Below are 19591 nucleotides of genomic sequence, written 5' to 3'. Positions count from 1 at the left end.
TCAATCTGGGTGGCAACTTTCAGGGATCTCTGCACATGGACACTGAGATCAGTCTGCTCATCAATACTACTAAGAATTTTAACATTAGCCCAGTACACTGTATTCCTGTTACTCCTTTCAAAGTGAATCACCTCACACTTTTCCGCATTAAACTCCATTTGCCACCTCTCAACCCATCTCTGCAGCTTATCTATGTCCCTCTGTAACCTGCAACATCCTTCAGCACCATCCAGAACTCAACTGACTTTGGCATCATCCGCAAAATTACTAACCCATCCTTCTACGCCCATATCCAGGTCATTTATAAAAATGACAAACAGCAATGGCCCCAAAACAGACCCTTGTGGTACACCACGAGTAACTGAACTCCAGATTGGACATTTTCCATCAACCACCACCCTCTGTCTTCTTACAGCAAGCCAATTTCTGACCCAAACCGCTAAATCACCTTCAATCCCATGCCTCCATATTTTCTGCAATAGCCTACCATGGGGAACCTTATCAAATGCTTTACTGAAATCCATATATACTACATCAACCACTTTACCCTCATCCACCAGTTTAGTCACCTTTTCCAAGAACTCTAAGGCTTGTGAGGCATGACCTACCCTACACTGTGTTGACTATCCCTAATCAAATTATTCCCTTCTAGATGATTATAAATTCAATCTCTGTAAGCCTCTCCAATACTTTAGCCACAACCGAAGCAAGGCTCACTGGTCTACAATTAACAGTGTTGTCTCTACTCCCCTTCTTGAACAAGGGGACAACATTTGCTATCCGCCAGTCTTCTGGCACAATTTCTGTAGACAATGACGACATAAAGATCAAAGCCAAAAGCTCTGCAATCTTCTCACAAGCTTTCCAGAGAATTTTAGGATAAATTCCATCCGGCCCAGAGGACTTTTTTTTTCACACCTCCTCATTATGAACCTCAATCCTGTCTAGTCTAATAGCCTGTATCTCAGTATTCTCTTCAACAACATTGTTTTTTTCCTGTGTGAATACTGACAAAAAATATTCATTAAGCGCATCTTCTATCTCTTCAGACTCCACCCACAACTTCTCACGACTGTCCTTAACTGGCCCTAATTTTACTCGTGTCATTCTTTTACTCCTGACATACCTATAGAAAGCTTTAGTGTTTTCCTTGATCCTACCTGCCAAAGACTTCTCATGTCCCCTCCTGGCTCTTAGCTCTCTCTTTAGATCCTTCCTGGCTAACTTGCAACTCTTCCTCTTGACAAGAGATTCAACTTTTTTAAATAAACCATGGTTCTCTCACTCGACCACTTCCTCCCTGCCTGACTGGTACATGGTTATCAAGAATACACAGTAGCTGTTCCTTGAACAAACTCCACATTTCAATTGTGCCAAGCCCCTGCAGTTTCCTTCCCCATCCTGTGCATCCTAAATCTTGCCTAAATCGCCTCTCCCCCAGCTATAACTCTTGCCCTGCAATATACACCTATTCCTTTCCATCGCTAAAGTAAACGTAACCGAATTGTGGTCACTATCACCAAGGTGCTCACCAACTTCCAAATCTAACACCTGGCCTGGTTAATTACCCTGTACCAAATCCAATGTGGCCTTGTCTCTTCTTGGCGTATGTACGTACTGTGTCAGGGAACCCTCCTGCACATATTGGACAAAAAATGACCCATTGAAAGTATTCTACCTATGGCTTTTCCAGTCAATATTTGAAAAGTTAAACTCCCCCATAAAAACTACCCTGTTACTTTCACTCCTATCCAGAATCATCTTTGCAATCCTTTTCTCTACAAAATCTTTGGAGGCCTGTAGAAACTCCCAACAGGGTGACCTCTCCTTTCCCGTTTCTAAGCTCAGCCCATACTACTTCAGTAGACGGGTCCTCATCAAATATCCTTTCTGCCACCGTAATGCTGTCCTTGACTAACAATGCCACACCTCCCCCTCTTTTATTACCTTCCATGATCTTACTGAAACATCTAAAACCCAGAACCTTCAACAACCATTCCTGATCCTGCTCTATCCATGTCTCTGAAATGGCCACAACATCAAATCATGTTAGGTTAGCTGGATCATTGAACAATACATCACAGAAGCTTACAGCAGAGGCAGCATCTTTACTTTAGGGCACTCGCATTTGTTCGGCATCATAAAATTGTTACAAGTGCTGAAGATAATGATTTTTAGAATATTCGCCAGACAGTTTCATGGGGGAACATACAGTGTAGTACTGGCTAAGGATATAAACTTATTAATAATTATTACTGTGTAATGAATCAAGCACAATTTAATGTTGTAATCAAAAGATCCTCACAGAATGGGATCATGATATGATCAGATCTCATTGTGATTCGCGGCGACGTGAAGCAATGGCAATAATTTGTTTGATTTCACAATGGAAAACACATATGAGGGAGGAATTGACAAAAGAGAATATCACATTGAAAACAAAATCAAAACATAATGAACTTCTCTGCTCATTCAAAAACTTCAGTATTTTACTTGCATGACTGAAGTGACATAAATATTGTTAGACCAAAGGTTATTAGAGCTTTATAAACCCACAAATACAAGCAATAAAATGGTTAAAAGGCAGAGAAGTAGAACAGGACAGTCAGTCAGCTAGAAATAGTAGAACAGAAGAGAACTGTTTTTATACTTTTTGTTTTGGCTTCCACATTGCAAGATGATGAATGCATATATTTTAGTTATTAATGCCCAAAATGGATCGTTCTCACCTTCATGTTAAGAACACTGGCATTATCTTGAGTGTCCCTCTGTAAGACAGCCACACCATCCTCATTGGTGCTTGTCGATTGGCGTCCATCAATATTCACGGGCACATTGACAGCTGGAGTCCCATCTGGATAGGTTACAGTTGTCTGTTGACAAAATTAACCAAAATTGTTCATGAGATTATCCATTCTAAATTCTTGTCAGCCATTTCAAAATAGTGGCCTGGTTTATTTTACTCAGAATCCTTGAGTGGTTTAAATTTATTCCCTCTGTTCCCTTCTTTATTGGCAATTACAATATGGGAAGGTGCTCCATTCACAAACCCTAAAAGCAATAGAGAGCGCTACATTTGAACGAGACAGCAGCCTCTAATGTCATAATATCTTTCAGCTATCTGCAAATCAGATATTATGCCCAGAGGTTGTTCAAAGAGACAAAGAGGTTGCGTAGAAGAAAATTATGATCTTCTGTATTTGTCTTTGCAGCAAGTGTGGTTCTGGTCATTCTGCAAAGGCTTGGTGGAGGAAAGACTCGATTGCAGTGGAAAGTAATTATAGATTAACCACTTAAATATTTACTTACGATGACACTGAAAAAAGACATTGGAGAGAAGAAGCGGCTTGTTTTTGATAAATCCATCACGTATGGTGAAGAAACAAATTTGATGCTGGTGAGTTCTGTCTCTTCCATTTCACCACCTATGCACAATTGGAGATATGTGGAATTCACCATTTTTTTTCTCACAGCACAACTTCCTTCAATAGCACATACAAAACTTGTGAACTCTACCATTGAGAAAAAACAAGATCAGCAAGTGAATCAGAGCAAAGTGAATTTGTTAGAAATATACTATGAATCCTGCACTGTAGGCGGCATGGTGGGTCAGTGGTTAACAGTGCTGCCTCGCAGTGCCAGGGTCCTGGGTTCGATTCTACCCTTGGGCAACTTTCTGTGCACAGTTTGCACATTCTCCCAGTGTCTGCGTTTCCTCCTACAATCTAAAGATGTGCAGGCTAGGTGGATTGGCCATACTAAATTTCCTGTAGTGTGCAGTGATGAATGGATTAGTTAGGTTATAAGGGGATGGGTCGAGGTGGGATGCTCTGAGGGTCAGTGTGGACTTGTTAGGCCAAAGACTCTCTTTCCACACTGTAGGGATTCTATGATCTTCTATGAAAATCCAAGAAGTGGCTCCCTTAACAGCTCGGGTTTTACGTCAAACAAATCAAATCAAGAGCAGGTGTATAGGAAAGGGACTCACAAACAGCTTCTCGGGCACTAACAAGAAGATAACTAATGAAAGTTGACTCCTTCAGTGACACCGATATGCTTTTCTGTATGCAATCACAGAAAATTATTTGTAAACATTAGAATTATTCTTTTCGCTTGAGGCAAGAGCTTGCTTTGAGCAGAAATAAAATATTTTGCAATAACATTGATATTTTTCCCTGAATGAATCATCTAAACACATAACCATGGAATATTCTTATGATTGTAAAGTAAATATAACATCATGATATTAGGGCAAAGAGCTTTAAAACACAGTGACTTAAACACAATAGCACAGAGGAAGAGAAATACAACTTGTATTGAAGTTCGGCATGCTAGCACATCCCAAAGTTTCTTAACAGACAAAGTTGCACTTGAAAGTTTCACTGCAGAAAACAATGCACCCAAGAACAAGTTATTAAGACGATGGGTGGATGTTTTTATTTTGCAAATTATTCTTCCTCAGATTATGAATACCAATTCAAACGCCCACATTAATATTTCATCACTTTTTTCCTTGAACTGAGTCCACATCAGGGCACATTTGAGAATCTATATGATTGTACAAAATAACAGGAGTAGAAATACCGCATTTCAGCCCATAGAGGCTGCTCCATGATTCAATACAAGCATGGCTGATCCTTTTTCTTTTGAGTTCCCAGTTCCAATCAAATTCCATAACCCATGTCTAACTGAAATTGATCATTATGATGATATGATTACTAACTGTCTCTGCCTGCACAGACTTCTGAACAGACGAGTTCCAAAGCCACACATGAACCTTCTAAAAATACAAAAAAGCCCCCATCCTGGAATGGTTAGCCCTGAATTTGAGACAGTAGGCCATAGATCTAGAATGGCCCACAAGAGAAAAATTCCCTTCCAATTTCACATCGCTAAGACACCAGGATCTTTTACACTTCACTCGTCACCCTTAATTTGCATAAACTCCAGTGTAAACAAGCACTCCTTGTCAAAAATGCCTCACAACAGAATCCAATCATTCAGAGTCACATAGTCATGCATGTGGAGTCACTCATTGTATAGAACCAGAGATAATGGGAACTATAGAACCAGCAGGTTTCCTTTGTCAATAGAAACGTGGGGTAGATTTTTCCTCACAGTGTAAAGAAACTGACAATTTAAGCTTAATAAGCCTGAGAACAGCATTGCTTTCTCGTTTTGTGAGATTCAAATTCATATCTCAAGAATTTAGATAAACAACCTGAAGACTGGTCTAGGACGTATGTGGCAAAATCATCTCTTTATTTACATTTGTATGCTACAATATTTTACCTCCATTTAAATTGGCCTCATTTTCAGACCTTCTGTGAACAGAGTCATCTCAGTACAATATTGAGCCAGATGTGCTAACTAAATGGACGATTCATTGGTCTAGAGATAACCTTGAACTTGTACATACATCAAAAGATGCCACAGCACAACCTGAACACAACTGGCATACATATGCAAATAATTCTGTTGACCAATCATGAGGCAATGGTTTAGTGATACAAATGTGAGACTACTGATCCAAAAAGTTCAGCTAATGTTGTGGAGACTAGGGTTCAAATACCACCACAGAGACAGTGAAGTTTTAAAAAAGCAAATCTGGATGACGTCATGGTTGATTGTTGGGAAAACCACATCTGGCTCATTTACATCTTTTAGGAAAGGAAACCTCCCACCCTTACCTGGTCTGGTCTACACGTGATCCCAGGCCCACATCAATGTGGTGACTCTCGACTGCCCTCTGAGAAACTAGGGATCAGCAATAAATGCTAACCTAGCCAGTAACATCCACATACTGGGAAATAAGACATTTCAATCTTGCTTTCCATGTGCAGTTGTGATGTGCAATCTGCAATATATTTTAGGAAATCTGCAGTAAATATCTCCTTGATTACATTTTCAAGGGCTGGGGACTGAGAAACTAACATGGGATTGGAGTAATTCAGCTTACTTACTGACTAATTCTACAGCAGTCACAGCCATATAAAGATGCAGACCCACAAGCTCATCAGTGTTCATCAGGTTGGATTTTTCCAATAGCCTTTGAGTGTTGAGAGAGGAATTGACTTCTCCCTTCACCAACTGAAAACGGTGAAAAAAAACGATGTATCAATCATAGAAGCAAGATAATTGCCTTGAAATAATTCTTGACTTTTGAACCACAAGGCAATAGTACACTAAAGTAAACAATTACAGATATATAAATGCACTGCTGAGACATCATCTGATGTATTTAAGTCAATTCTGCATATCATATCAAGGATACGTTGGTCAAGGAAAGGTACCCATCAGCCCAGAAATATAAAACAAAAGATACTGGCAAATTATGAGCAGGTTGCTGAAACATCACATTATTCTGTGAGTATAAAAGAGTGTATCCAATTGTGAGTTTTAAGGTGATTAAAAGAGTTGAAATGTTCGTTGTCGAAATTTTCAAGAAAAAAATGAATATGCTTAACATTAGAGTGAGAAATTTATGCAGTGAAAGGGTTAGGGTTGGACTGAACATTAGGAATAGCCGTAACCCAACAGTACAGCAGATAATGTTTCATCAGAAAGAGGTTAGTGAAGGTGTGGTGAACCAATCTTCAAAAACACTATAATCAGTTTGTGAACTACAGCTGAAAATAATATTGATTGATACATTTTTTTTTAAATAAGGGCATGCAACAGACATTGTTAAGTGAAGGTAAACCACAGACAATTCAAGGATTAATCAAATCACAGACAAATTCGTGGTTTTAAATGCCTGACTCCTGCTCTTGATTTTTCTTTCTTGTTTCTACTTTTCCACCTCATTTCAATTGTGATAGAAAAGGCAGTCAAGGGCAATGGCGTGCAGTTATGAGACTGAAGAGGAAATCACAATCCGATCAGACATAATTTATTAAATGGCATGACAATCTTGAAGTGCCAAATTTGCTGTTGTTGAGGCAAAACCATGACCTAACGTTGCTCCATAGTCCAAGAGTTCTATCACTTTAAGTCCAAAATTCAAAACAGATTTGCATTTTCACAAACATGTGAGAGAGAAAATACATCCTTATCGGTGTGTGAGTGGATGAAATGTTAAAAGGTGAAACTCTGCTAAATTTACTCAATTTCAACAGTTAAAATGTCATTCTAAAAGCATTTAAAGCTTAAAACATGCAGGGAGATGTCGTGGACTAACTTAAGTGGAGCTTTCTGAAACTGTCATAATATGGAACATGAACTTATTCCTCCCAGTTCTCCGTCTGTAAAGCACAGACAGTTGAAATAAACAATGAAGATACAGGTGACAATGATTAATCCACATTTAGTCAGAGTACAATTCATATTTTTGTCAATTAGCCGAGTTTACAAAGTAAAGCAGTAAAGACATAGTTACTGTTAGCTCTTGTTCGAGACCTCCAACATACGTCTTGTTAATTCCGTGAAGGATCCCGAATCTCACAAATGCCTTACCCTCGACTGCCTCACCATATGTATGCCTTTCAAAACAACAGTTTCATCTTAGGAGGTAGTGTTATAGTATGCACAACTTGTAATTTAGTGTGTTTACTCTCCTCAGTTTAAAAATTCTAGTTACATTTATTAACCTACATTAAAATAAAAACAGAGGAAACAATACAGATTATTAATTTGATTTATTGTAAGCGAATGGAGCAGGAAGCCCCTGCAAATATTGCAACATGAAGTTTTGTCCCACAATGTGAAAATGCTACCAACAAAAACATGCAGTTATATCAATTCATTTAAGCTAAAATGACGAGTTAAATTTGCCAGATTCCCTTGATCCTTTCCAAACACAAGCTGGTGACAACATATGATGATATTTCACGTTTGGTCCACTGGGGAAATTATGGACTGAAAAAAAAAATCCAATTATGGTTATGTTGTTGGATTAACAGAATGGAACTCTATAGAACCTGGGGTCAGATACCATAATTAGGATAATGTGAATAAAATTAGAGATCCATAAATTAATTAATCAAGAATCAAAAACGCTGGGCTGTGTGCAGAAATTGTTGATGATAATTTGTGAAGGTGACATTCAGATGAATAATGAAAAAGGTTAGAGAGTGACAAATTTGTAGAGAACTTGTGATCAGAGATAATGGGAACTGCAGATGCTGGAGAATCCAAGATAACAAAGTATGAAGCTGGATGAACACAGCAGGCCAAGCAGCATCTCAGGGGCAGAAAGATAACAAAGTGTGAAGCTGGACGAACAGAAAACTTGGTTGTTAGAAGAGTTATCATTTAATGTCATTGCAAGAAATTACAGTATATCAAAGATATAAACAAAAATAAGTTTCACTTTGGCTGTAAGAGCAGGACAGTATTTTCTACTTTAAAAATACAAAATACTGATATCACCTTCCAACTTCCCCCATCCAACCTATTGACATGTTCTCTGCAGTGCAAAGAATTTCACCAAATTAATTTCATGTGTGACTTGACATGCCATCATGCCTGATCATTCACTTTACTGAAGTCTTTACAGCCAAATATTGGTAACATACTCTTATGTCTAGTCTATGTAAGCTGTGATCAATCCCCTCATCATTCTGTGATATGGAAGGATTACAATGTAATTGTGGCTTCAACTGAATCGATAGTGGCATAGTATTGTGTTGACAGATAAGCTGCTGAATTAGTTATAAAGAACAAAAGAGAACAAAGAAAATTACAGCACAGGAACAGGCACTTCGGGCTTCAAAGCCTGCGCCGATTCAAATCCTCTATCTAAACCTGTTGCCTATTTTCCAAGGATGCATATCTCTCTGCTACCTGCCCATTCATGTATCTGTCTAAAGAACAAAGTTATGATTACTGTAATGAAAATACATGATAAAGCTGTATCTTTTCTGTACTGTACCTTAATTCAAAACAATTTGGTAAAGATTTGAACGAGCAGAAGAGCAAAACATGTGAAAAGAAGAGGTGTGAGCTCACACAAATAATGCTTTTTAAAATAAAACATACAAAGGTGAACAAAACGAATATACAGAATGGTGAGTAAATAGGCTGACAGAACTTCTAAAGTAATTATTCTAAACCACATACACTCTCTGTACAACTTAAACTCTAAAAAATGGGAAAATATATCAAACAAATGTGCAACACCCCCATGGCTGCTTTTGAATAGCTCTGCAGTCAATACAGATCCCATTGAGGCTCATGTAGGTCAGTAAATTTCGTAAAAACTTGATCCAATTAGCAAAGGGTTCTTCATGTTGGAAGACAAGGCCTTGAAACAACATCAAACTATTTCTGACTGGGACTGCTTCAATGACAGATGATATTTTAGTCATTCAATCTTGTTTCATGAGACTGATTACCAACATTTCTCAGACTGCTTCTTAGTATATAATTGCCAGCATAATTCCAACATTAATTAAACATCTAGCTTCAGTGGGCTCCCACTGAATTCATCAAGTGTCAATCTTTCTCACCAGCATCAAACAGTTGCTGTTTCTGGCCTTTTTACATAGCTCTCATGGATAGGCAGAACTATCATTGTCAGCGAATGATTCATCCTTGAAGTCTGCTAACAGCAGCAGTTATGCTGCTTCAACTAACTGCACTACATCAGAATTTTCCAACCTCCAAGTGGTGACTTCAGAGAAGAAACAGCTCCACAAATTTTATGCCAATACACCTTGATCTGAGCAATTTATAGACAAAAGTGCATAATTCCACATTCAAAGGTATTATTTAATCTGATTATACCAACATTTTTAGGTTAGCGATAATTCAGGGTGCTTCTGCCATAATTGTTCTTTTTTTTTCCTTCCGTCAAAGTTTAACAAGAAATCTAAACCCTGTATGATAAAACCGGGATGCAAGAGACTTGGACATGATCAGCAAATGGTCAGCAGCGGCAGATGGAATACAACGTAGGAAATTGTAAGGTTACATATGTTAGTAAGAAGATTAAAAGGTATAGTATTTTTTTTGAGTAGAAAGGTTTCAGAAATCTGAAGACCAAAAGGGGCTTGGGAGTCCAGTTCAGGATTTTAAGGTATGTAGGTTCAGTTGGCTGAAGCAAAATTCAATGTTGGCATACATTCAAAAGGTATATAATACAAGAGCAGAGATGTACTGCTGAGTCTGTAGAAGGCTCTGGTAAAACTGCATTTAGAATATTACAGGCAGTCTTGGGCCCAAATCAAAAGAAAATGTGTGCTGGCTGAGAAAGGGGGTCCAATTGAAGAGGTTTACAAGAATAAATTGCAGGAAGAAGGGCTTGTCATATCAGGAGCAGTTGAAAACGCTGGGTCTGTACTCGATGAAGTTGAGAAGGAGAAGGGGAGGTCTGATTGAAATGTACAGATACGGAGATAGAGTGGACATGGAAAAGATCTTTCTAATGGATGGAGAGATTAGAACCCAACAGCACAGCCTCACAGTGAAAGGACGGATATTTAGCAGCAAGAGGAGAAGGAATTTCTCAGAGGGCTGTGAGGTCAGAACATTGAGTGCATTTAAATCAAAGATAGATCGGTTCTTGATTAGTTAATGGGACAAAAGGGTCATGGGGAGAAGCTGGAGAATGGAGTTGAGGTACATTTCAGCCATGATCGAATAGTGTAGCAGAATCAATGGGAAAAATTTAGGGGCAGCACAGTGGCTCAGTGGCTAGCACTGCAGCCTCACAGCGCCAGGGACCCGGGTTCGATTCCAGCCTCAGGCAACTGTCTGTGCGGAGTTTGCACATTCTCCCCGTGTCTGTGTGGGTTTCCTTCAGGTGCTGGAGTTTCCTCCCACAGTTCAAAGATGTGCAGGCTAGGTGAATTAGCCATGCTAAATTGCCCATAGTGTTCAGGGGTGCGTGGATATAGGGGGATATGTCTGGGTGGGATGCTTCAAGGGGTGGTGTGGACTTGTTGGGCTGAAGGGCCTGTTTCCACACTGTAGAGAATCTAATCTAAATGGCCTAACCAGGCAAGCGAAATAAAAACTAACCAATTTATTTCAGTCAGTCATGGAATAAGCATACCCACAAGGCTGTTGGGTTAGAGATTTCCAGGATTTGGACACAGCAAGACTAAAGGAACAAGATATAATTCCACTTAAATTGGTGACTGGTTAGAACAGGAACTTCAAGCTTTGGTCTTTCCATAGATTTGCCACCCTTGTACATCTAGATCAGTGATGCAATTAAAATTGGGAATTAAAATCATGCAGAACATTACAATCAAACATATCTTGGGTGTTGCAGGATCATTTCACAAGGAAGAGAAATGACAGAGTTATTTGCAAACAATGTATTGAAGAGGAGCTTCAATGTATTGGAACATTGCAATATACTGCTTTATTCCTACGGCTGAATGCAGTTATTAGGTATGGAACACGGATTGAAAAAGGGACTGACGACGATGGTTTTGTCCTTCACAGTTAACGAATCCACTACAAGCTTCGTTGCCATTTCATATTTGTGAAACACAAAGGCAGGTCTCTTGAGTTTTCAGCAAGGAAGTTTGACACTGTTGCCTAAAGGTATCGAACAATGTATGAGAGTGGATCCATAATTTGCAAATGAAAGACATTTAAAAAGATAAAGTGCAAACTGTCAAATGAGTCTGGATATTACACAAAATGTCATAAGAAACCACAGTGAACTTCATCCTTTAAGATACTGCACATACATTGGCCTGTGGCCTCACTTACATTGCCACTATTTTGAACTTGAACTCCTCCTTGGTCACAAGGTAGAACATTTGATCTGCTTGTACCTTGACTTCAAACCTGGGGAGAACTTCATCAGCAGATAGTTATGTTTCACCCATCGGAAAAATCTTGCAAAAACTGACAGTTCAAAATATTTTAAATGTAATGCACATTCTAATTACAAATTAGCTTCATCTCCAGACCTACGGGTGAAAAGTTGACAGAGGTCCGGATCGCAAAGTTAATCTGCTCACTTTCAAAGACTCCAGAACAAGACTCTTTCTTTCATCTTCACAGAATCTGTCATTTCAGACCTGTAATCCAGCGGAGGTGGAAAGATTTTAGATTCTTTATTCATATATTGCATGACTAGTGAGCTTGTATGTGTAGGTGTGTGTATATATCTGCATGCATAGAGACAATGTTAATGCTAAGCTGATTATGATTTGGAAGGTGAAATCAAGAGGTATTTTATAATGACAATATCATGAGAAACAATTCCATGGCAACTAATTTATGCTGTAAAGTACTACGAGCAATTAAACCTCAGCAAGGGAAAGGGACCAACTGACACTGTTCTCACAGAATGATCAGTGCATCTTAGCACAAGACCTGTATAGTGATGGGTGTTGACTGATGTAAGTAAGAGGATGCTTGCAGACATGTGCACGAGGGTGCAAATGCTCCTGATGTTCAACTTGTATGGATGTTGTTGCCCCAATGCAAAACTATACACTTGTCCGAGTGAGAAGAGTGCATGGATTTTCATGTGGGTTCAAGAGAGTTTTTGCATGTGCGTGTGTGTGTACGTGCGCACAAAGGCATGTACTTATTTATATTTTTATGCCAGACACATCTGTGTTTCATAGACATAGTGGCCATGTCACCTGTATCAGTACTTGGCTTAATTGTCTTTGGATCTGGCTGCGGAAGAGATCTGTGGTGTCCATTAGAATATTACCATAAGACCATAAGATCATAAGACATAGGAGTGGAAGTACGGCCATGCGGCCCATCAAGTCCACTCTGCCATTTAACCCATGGCTGATGGGCATTTCAACTCCACTTCCCTGCACTCTCCCCATAGCCCCTGATTCCTTCTGAGATCAAGAATTTGTCGATCTCTGCCTTGAAGGCATCCAACATCCCGGCCTCCACTGCACTCTGCGGCAATGAATTCCACAAGCCCACCACTCTCTGGCTGAAGAAATATTGTCTCATTTCAGTTTTAAATTTACCCCCTCTAATTTTAAGGCTGTGCCCATGGGTCCTCGTCTCCCCGCCCAACGGAAACAACTTCCTGGCATCTACCCCTTCTAAACCATACATTATCTTGTAAGTTTCTATGAGATCTCCCCTCAACCTTCTAAACTCTAATGAGTACAATCCCAGGATCCTTAGCCGTTCATCATACGTTAAACCTACCATTCCAGGGATCACCCGTGTGAATCTCAGCTGGACACGCTCCAGGGCTAGTATGTCCTTCCTGAGGTGTGGGGCCCAAAATTGGACACAGTATTCTAAATATTGAGTGAACACTGTGTAATGTTGCCCTGACATTTGTTGGCCTATTGATTATTTTCATATAACCCACAAAGATAGTCATAGAGTTTTACAGCACTGGAGGCCATTCGACCCACTGTGTCTGTATGAGCTCATGAAATAGCTACCCAACTAGTTCCATTCTCCCGCACTATCTCTGTAATCATCTAAGTTCATCACTTTCAAACAGATATCCTGCTGTCTTTTGAAACTACATATGTAATCCGCCTCCATCACTATTCCAGGCAGGGATTCTGAATCTTAACAACTCTGAGTAAAAAAATTTCCTCCTCATCTCACTTCTAGCTCTTCTGATAATAATCTTGAAATCTTGTCCCTCAGGGACTAATGTACTAACTGGAGGAAATAGAATTTTCTTCTTTTTCTTGTTAAAATTGTTCACAATTTTGAATTCCTCAATGAGGTCTCCTCTTAATCTTCTCAACTCCAAAGAGAATACACCCAAATTCTCTCATCTTTCCTTGTATCTAAAATCACTTATTTTTAGGACTATTCCAGTAACTTTCCTATGTACTCTCTCTAGGGTTTTAAAATCCTTCCTGAAATAAAAAGGTGCACAGAATCAAACACAATATCCAAATATGTTATTGCAAATGATTTAGCTTTAGCATCACTTCCTTGCTTTCATACTCTCTGCCTCTAATTATAAGAGCCTCAGTTCCTGAAAGCTTTCTTATCAACAGTGACCATAATTCTGTGTTTCATGTTATTTATGCTAAGAACAAGAGTAGATCTCGGGTGAAAGCACTGAATTGAGAGAAGACTAAATACAACATCATTAGTCAGGAATTGGTCAATGTTCATTGCGCTGTTTGAGGATAAATCCACATATGAAATGTGAGAATCTTTTAAAAAGATCAGTTCAGTAGATTTCAGGTCCAGTGTGTTCTTCAGAAAATAAAGGATAAAAGTAGAGATTCGGGAACCTTGAATGATAAAATAAATTAGGAGGCATGCATCAGGTTTAGGAAACTGAAAAGAGACAGAGCCCTTAAGAATACAAAGCTGGCAGCAAAGAATTCAAACGAAGAATTTGGAGGTGTAAAAAAAGTGTCAGGAAGTGTCTTTGTCGAGAAGGATATGGAAGATAGAGAACTTGGAGGAATAAATAGCGATATCTTGAAATGTTTCCATTTTACATGAGGTGATGCTGAACATTTTAAAACATGTAAAAGTTGGATAAACCCCTGGGGCCTGATCAGGTATACCCCGGATCTTTGTCAGAAGCTAGTGAAAAGATCTCCAGGGCCCATGCTGAGATTTTTTTTAAAATCATGGATAGCCGTAGGGCAGGTGTCAGCAGACGGGCGGTTGGCTAACATGGTGCCACTACTTAAGAAAGGTGGGAAAGAAAAAACAGAGAACTATAGATTTTATGAATCCAGTCTGATTTACAGACCAGAGAGCCTGAAGTCAGCAGTGGGCAAGTTGTTGGAGGAGTTTCTGAGAAATAGAATTTACAAACATTTGGAAAGGCGAGGACCGATTAGGGAAAGTCAACGACTGATTAGGGAAAGTCAACATGGCATTGTGCATGGGAAATCTTGTCCAAGTAACTTGTTTGAGCTTTTTTGAAGAAGTGATCGAGAAAATTGATGGAGGTAGATCGAAGGACATTATCTATATGGGTTTAAGCAAGGTGTTAAACAGGGGTCCGCAAGATAGAGTGGTAAGCAAAGTTAGATCACATGGAATCCAGAGAGAGCTAGCCAATTGGTTACAAAATTGGCTTGAAGGTAGGAGACAGAAGGTAGTGGTGGAAGGTGTTTTTTTGGACAGGAGACATGTAACCAGTGGTATGCTGCAAGTATCGATGCTTTTTGTCACCCATATAAATGATTGGGATGTTCTCAGGTGACACCAAAATTGCTGGTGTAGTGAACAGTCATGAATGGTATCTCAGAGTACATCAAGATCTTAATCATATGGGCCAAGGAGTAGCAGATGGAATTTAATTTTGATCAATGTGAGGTGTTGCATTTTGGTAAGGTAAATCAGGGCAGGACTTTATAGTTAATGAAAGTGTCCTGGGGAGTGTTTCCAAACAAAAGGACTGGGGGAGATAGTTCCTTGAAAGTAGAATCACAGGTGGACAGAATACTGAAGGCAGCATTTGGCAATAGGTCAGTGTAGGAGTTGGGAGATCGTGTTGTGGCTGTACAAGACTTTGGTTAGGCCACTTTTGAAATACTGTGTGCAATTCTGTTTCTCTGCTGTAGGAAGGATGTTGTGAAACTTGAAAGGGTTCAGAAGACACTTACAAAGATGTTGCCAGGGTTGGAGGGTTTGAGCTACAGGGAGAGGCTGAATAGGCTGGGGCTATTTTCTCTGGAGCACCAGACGCTGAGGAGTGATTTTACAGAGTTTTATAAAATCATGAGGAGCATGGATAGGATGGATAGCCAAGTTCTTTTCCCAAGGGTACAGGAGTCCAAAACAAGACACCATAGGTTTAAGGAGAGGTTAAGATTTAAAATGGACTGAGGGGGCAACTTTTTCACGCAGAGTTTGGCAAGTGTATGGAATGAGCTGACAGGGGAACATTTAAAAGGCATCTGGATGGCTGCATGAATTGCAAGGGTTTACAGAATATGGGTCAAATGGGACAAAAACAGTTTGGAATATCTGGACGGCGTGGATGAGTTGGACCAAGAGGTCTGTTTCCAGGCTGTATAACTCTACGACAGCAGGAGATGGATACAAAACTGGCTTAGGCATAGGAGACAGAGAGTAGCAGTAGGAGGATGTTTTCTGACTGGTGGTCTGTGACCAGTCTTGCTCTGCAGGAATCAGTGCTGGGACCCATATTTTGTTTTATACAGATATCAATGTTTTGAATGAGAATATAGGTAGCTTAATTAAAGATAACAAAGTGTGAGGCTGGATGAACACAGCAGGCCAAGCAGCATCTCAGGAGCACAAAAGCTGACGTTTCGGGCCTAGACCCTTCATCAGAGAGGGGGATGGGGTCAGAGTTCTGAAATAAATAGGGAGAAAGGGGGAGGCAGGCCGATGATGGATAGAGGAGAAGATAGGTGGAGAGGAGAGTATAGGTGGGGAGGTGGGGAGGGGATAGATCAGTCTGGGAGGACGGACAGGTCAGGGAGGCGGGATGAGGTTAGTAGGTGGTAAATGGAGGTGTGGCTTGAGGTGGGAGGAGGGGATGGGTGAGAGGAAGAACAGGTTAGGGAGGCGGGGACAAGCTGGGCTGGTTTTGGGATGCAGTGGGGGAGGGGGAGATTTTAAAGCTTGTGAAATCCACATTGATCCCACTGGGCTGCGGGGTTCCCAAGTGGAATACGAGTTGCTGTTCCTGCAACCTTTGGGTGGCATCATTGTGGCACTGCAGGAGGACATGTTGTCTAAGGAATGGGAGGGGGAGTTAAAATGGTTTGCACTGGGATGTGCAATTGTTTATTGCGAACCGAGTGGAGGTGTTCTGCAAAGCGGTCCCTAAGCCTCCGCGTGGTTTCCCCAATGTAGAGGAAGCCACACCGGGTACAGTGAATACACGATACTACAGTGGCAGATGAGCAGATGAACATCTGCTTAATTTGGAAAGTCATGTTGGGGCCTGGGATGGGGGTGAGGGAGGTGGTGTGGGGGCAAGTGTAACACTTCCTGCAGTTGCAGGGGAAGGTGCCAGGTGTAGTGGGGTTGGAGGGGAGTGTGGAGCGGACAAGGGAGTCACGAAGAGAGTGGTCTCTCCGGAAGGCAGACAAGGGTGGGGATGGAAAAATGTCTTGGGTGGTGGGGTTGGATTGTAGATGGTGGATGTATCGGAGGATGATGTGTTGTATCCAGAGGCTGGTGGGGTGTTACGTGAGGACGAGGGGGATTCTCTTACGGCGGTTATTGCGGGGGCAGGGTGTGAGGGATTTGTTGAGGGAAATGCGGGAGACACGGTCAAGGGCGTTCTTGACCACTGCAGGGGGGGATGTTGCAGTCCTTGAAGAACGTGGCCATCTGGGATGCGCAGGAGTGGAATGCCTCATCCTGGGAGCAGATGCGGCAGAGGTGAAGGAATTGGGAATAGGGGGTGGAATTTTTTCGGCGGGGGGGTGAGTGGGAGGAGGTGTATTCTAGGTAGCTGTAGGAGTCGGTGGGCTTGAAATGGACATCAGTTTCTAGCTGGTGGCCTGAGATGGCGACAGAGAGGTCCAGGAAGGTGAGGGATGTGTTGGAGATGGCCCAGGTGAACTTTAGGTTGGGGTGGAAGGTGTTGGTGAAGTTGATGAACTGTTCGAGCTCCTCTTAGGAGCAAGAGGCGGCGCCGAGACAGTCATCAATGGAACGGAGGAAGAGGTGACGTTTGGGGCCAGTGTAGGTACGGAAGTGGGACTGTTCCATGTAACCGACAAAGAGGCAGGCATACTTTGGGCCCATGCAGGTGCCCAAGGCCACCCCCTTTGTCCGTAGGAAGTGGGAGGAATCGAAAGAGAAGTTGTTGAGGGTGAGGACAAGTTCGGCTAGGCGGATGAGAGTGTCGGTGGAGGGGGACTGGTCGGGCCTGCAGGACAGGAAGAAGCAGAGGGCTTTAAGGCCATCTGCATGAGGAGTGCAGGTGTATAGGGACTGGACGTCCATGGTGAAAATGAGGTGTTGGGGGCCAGGGAATTGGAAGTTCTGGAGGAGGTGGAGGCGCGGGTGGTGTCACGGACGTAGGTGGGGAGTTCCTGGACCAAGGGGGAGAAAATGGAGTCCAGATAGGTGGAAATGAGTTCAGTGGGGCAGGAGCACGCGGAGACAATAGGTCGGCCAGGGCAGGCGGGTTTGTGGATTTTGGGAAGGAGATAGAAACGGGCAGTGCCTCTCCACCCCTCTCACCCACTCCAACCACTCCCCTGCAGAACGGGCAGCCCACCGCTCCCTCCGTTCCAACCCCAATCTCACCATCAAACCCGCAGACAAGGGAGGTGCAGTGGTCGTATGGCGCACTGACCTTTACATTGCTGAGGCCAGACGCCAACTCTCCGACACCTCCTCCTACCAGCCCCGGATCATGACCCTACCCCCGAGCACCAAACCATTATCTCCAATGCCATCCATGACCTCATCACCTCATGGGACCTCCCACCCACAGCCTCTAACCTCATTGTTCCCCAACTCCGCACCGCCGCAGGTTTGAAAAATGTGACTGCTACAATTCCTGAAACACAACAGCAAGTACACTTTAGCAGTACTTCATGGTTTTAAATTACTTTTGGGCATTCTAAATTGCTGAAATAAAGCCATAATCATTCCATCCATTTGGAGGTATTGTGTCTACATGTGTTCTCAAAAGAATGAGACACCGCATCCTAAGTTAGGTAAAATTAGATTTTGTAGCGGACTTGCATTCCCTTGACACATTAAACCAAAGTAAGAGTTCTCATGATTATTTAGATTGTCTCATTGATCATGAAGGAGCACTCACCGAATTCCTTCACTTCAAACTGCGCTGAAACTTTGGACATGGGCGAATCCAAAAACTCTGCCTCAATTCGCCAAATTCCAGATCTATTGTGTCAACATGAAAACAAAAGACAGAGGGAAAAAGAGAAACAAATACTTTATCAATGTGTCTGTTACAAATTAAAAACAGATGTGCATCAAGGCTCATTTTCTGATGTACATTTGTAAAGGATGTTCAGAGGGAATCTATTACATGTCAGGTACCAGCGTCAGAAGGACAAAGTATTAGGTCACATATCACTACAGACTGCACATTTTTTAGTTGTTGCTCTTTCCCATGCTCCCAAAATATTATTTGAGTCACCATGAATCCCAAGAGAAATGCTTCTCTGTCGTAAATGCATTCGGAGATTAAAAATCCATATTTTATGCTCTGTCCTCTGGTTTGTATAGTCAAGTGAAAGAACCTCTTAGCGTGCACTCTGCTGAACCCTTTCCTGTGTTAGATGTTTCAATGAAATTGCATTTCGTTAAACTCCAGTAGATGTAGGACCAGCTCACAGTGGATTAGCTCTCTTAACAAAAGAGATAGAAGTGCCAACCACCATTCAAATAAATATTATACTGGGGAAAAATACTGAATTGTAGAATTACAGTATTCTAGCATGAAAATCATGGCTGACCTGACTGTAACCCTTCCAGCCTGCCCACGATAAGCTTTCACCTCCTCATTTACTAAGCAATGATATGTGTTTGGCTTATATTTATATTCCTCCACGTTCTCAGAAAATAAAGTCAAAGGCTTTATTTTCTGAAAAAAAAAGCCTGATCATTGTTTTCAATGTTTTATCTATGATATTTAGAAATAGATAGTTGGCTCAAGATTGTTCTATCCTGCCCACATCTGCCACGCGGACACTTCTTGGGATTTGCTATAATTCAGTTGCATTGGCTCCAAATGTTGCTA

The 19591-nt window shown here is 41.3% G+C and overlaps 1 protein-coding gene across 1 annotated transcript in view; it reads right to left on the bottom strand.

Moving 5' to 3' along the window:
• The window catches only part of LOC125467360 (complement C4-A-like), a gene marked incomplete at its 3' end in the record, with an annotated part of 173948 nt that overhangs the window by 109364 nt on the left and 44993 nt on the right, over positions 1-19591 (bottom strand). Inside the window, exons 6-11 of the mRNA XM_059643735.1 lie at positions 18647-18729; positions 11668-11755; positions 7379-7481; positions 5964-6090; positions 3310-3425; positions 2730-2873 (exon numbers count right to left, since the gene is read on the bottom strand). Coding sequence (XP_059499718.1) covers positions 2730-2873; positions 3310-3425; positions 5964-6090; positions 7379-7481; positions 11668-11755; positions 18647-18729 — 661 coding nt within the window. The remainder of the gene's footprint in view (positions 1-2729; positions 2874-3309; positions 3426-5963; positions 6091-7378; positions 7482-11667; positions 11756-18646; positions 18730-19591) is intronic.

This window comes from Stegostoma tigrinum, unplaced genomic scaffold (assembly GCF_030684315.1).
Source record: "Stegostoma tigrinum isolate sSteTig4 unplaced genomic scaffold, sSteTig4.hap1 scaffold_204, whole genome shotgun sequence".
In the NCBI taxonomy this organism is placed as follows: Eukaryota; Metazoa; Chordata; class Chondrichthyes; order Orectolobiformes; family Stegostomatidae; genus Stegostoma; species Stegostoma tigrinum.
Note: the sequence above shows the minus strand (reverse complement) of the source record. Positions and strands in the feature narration are given on the sequence as shown.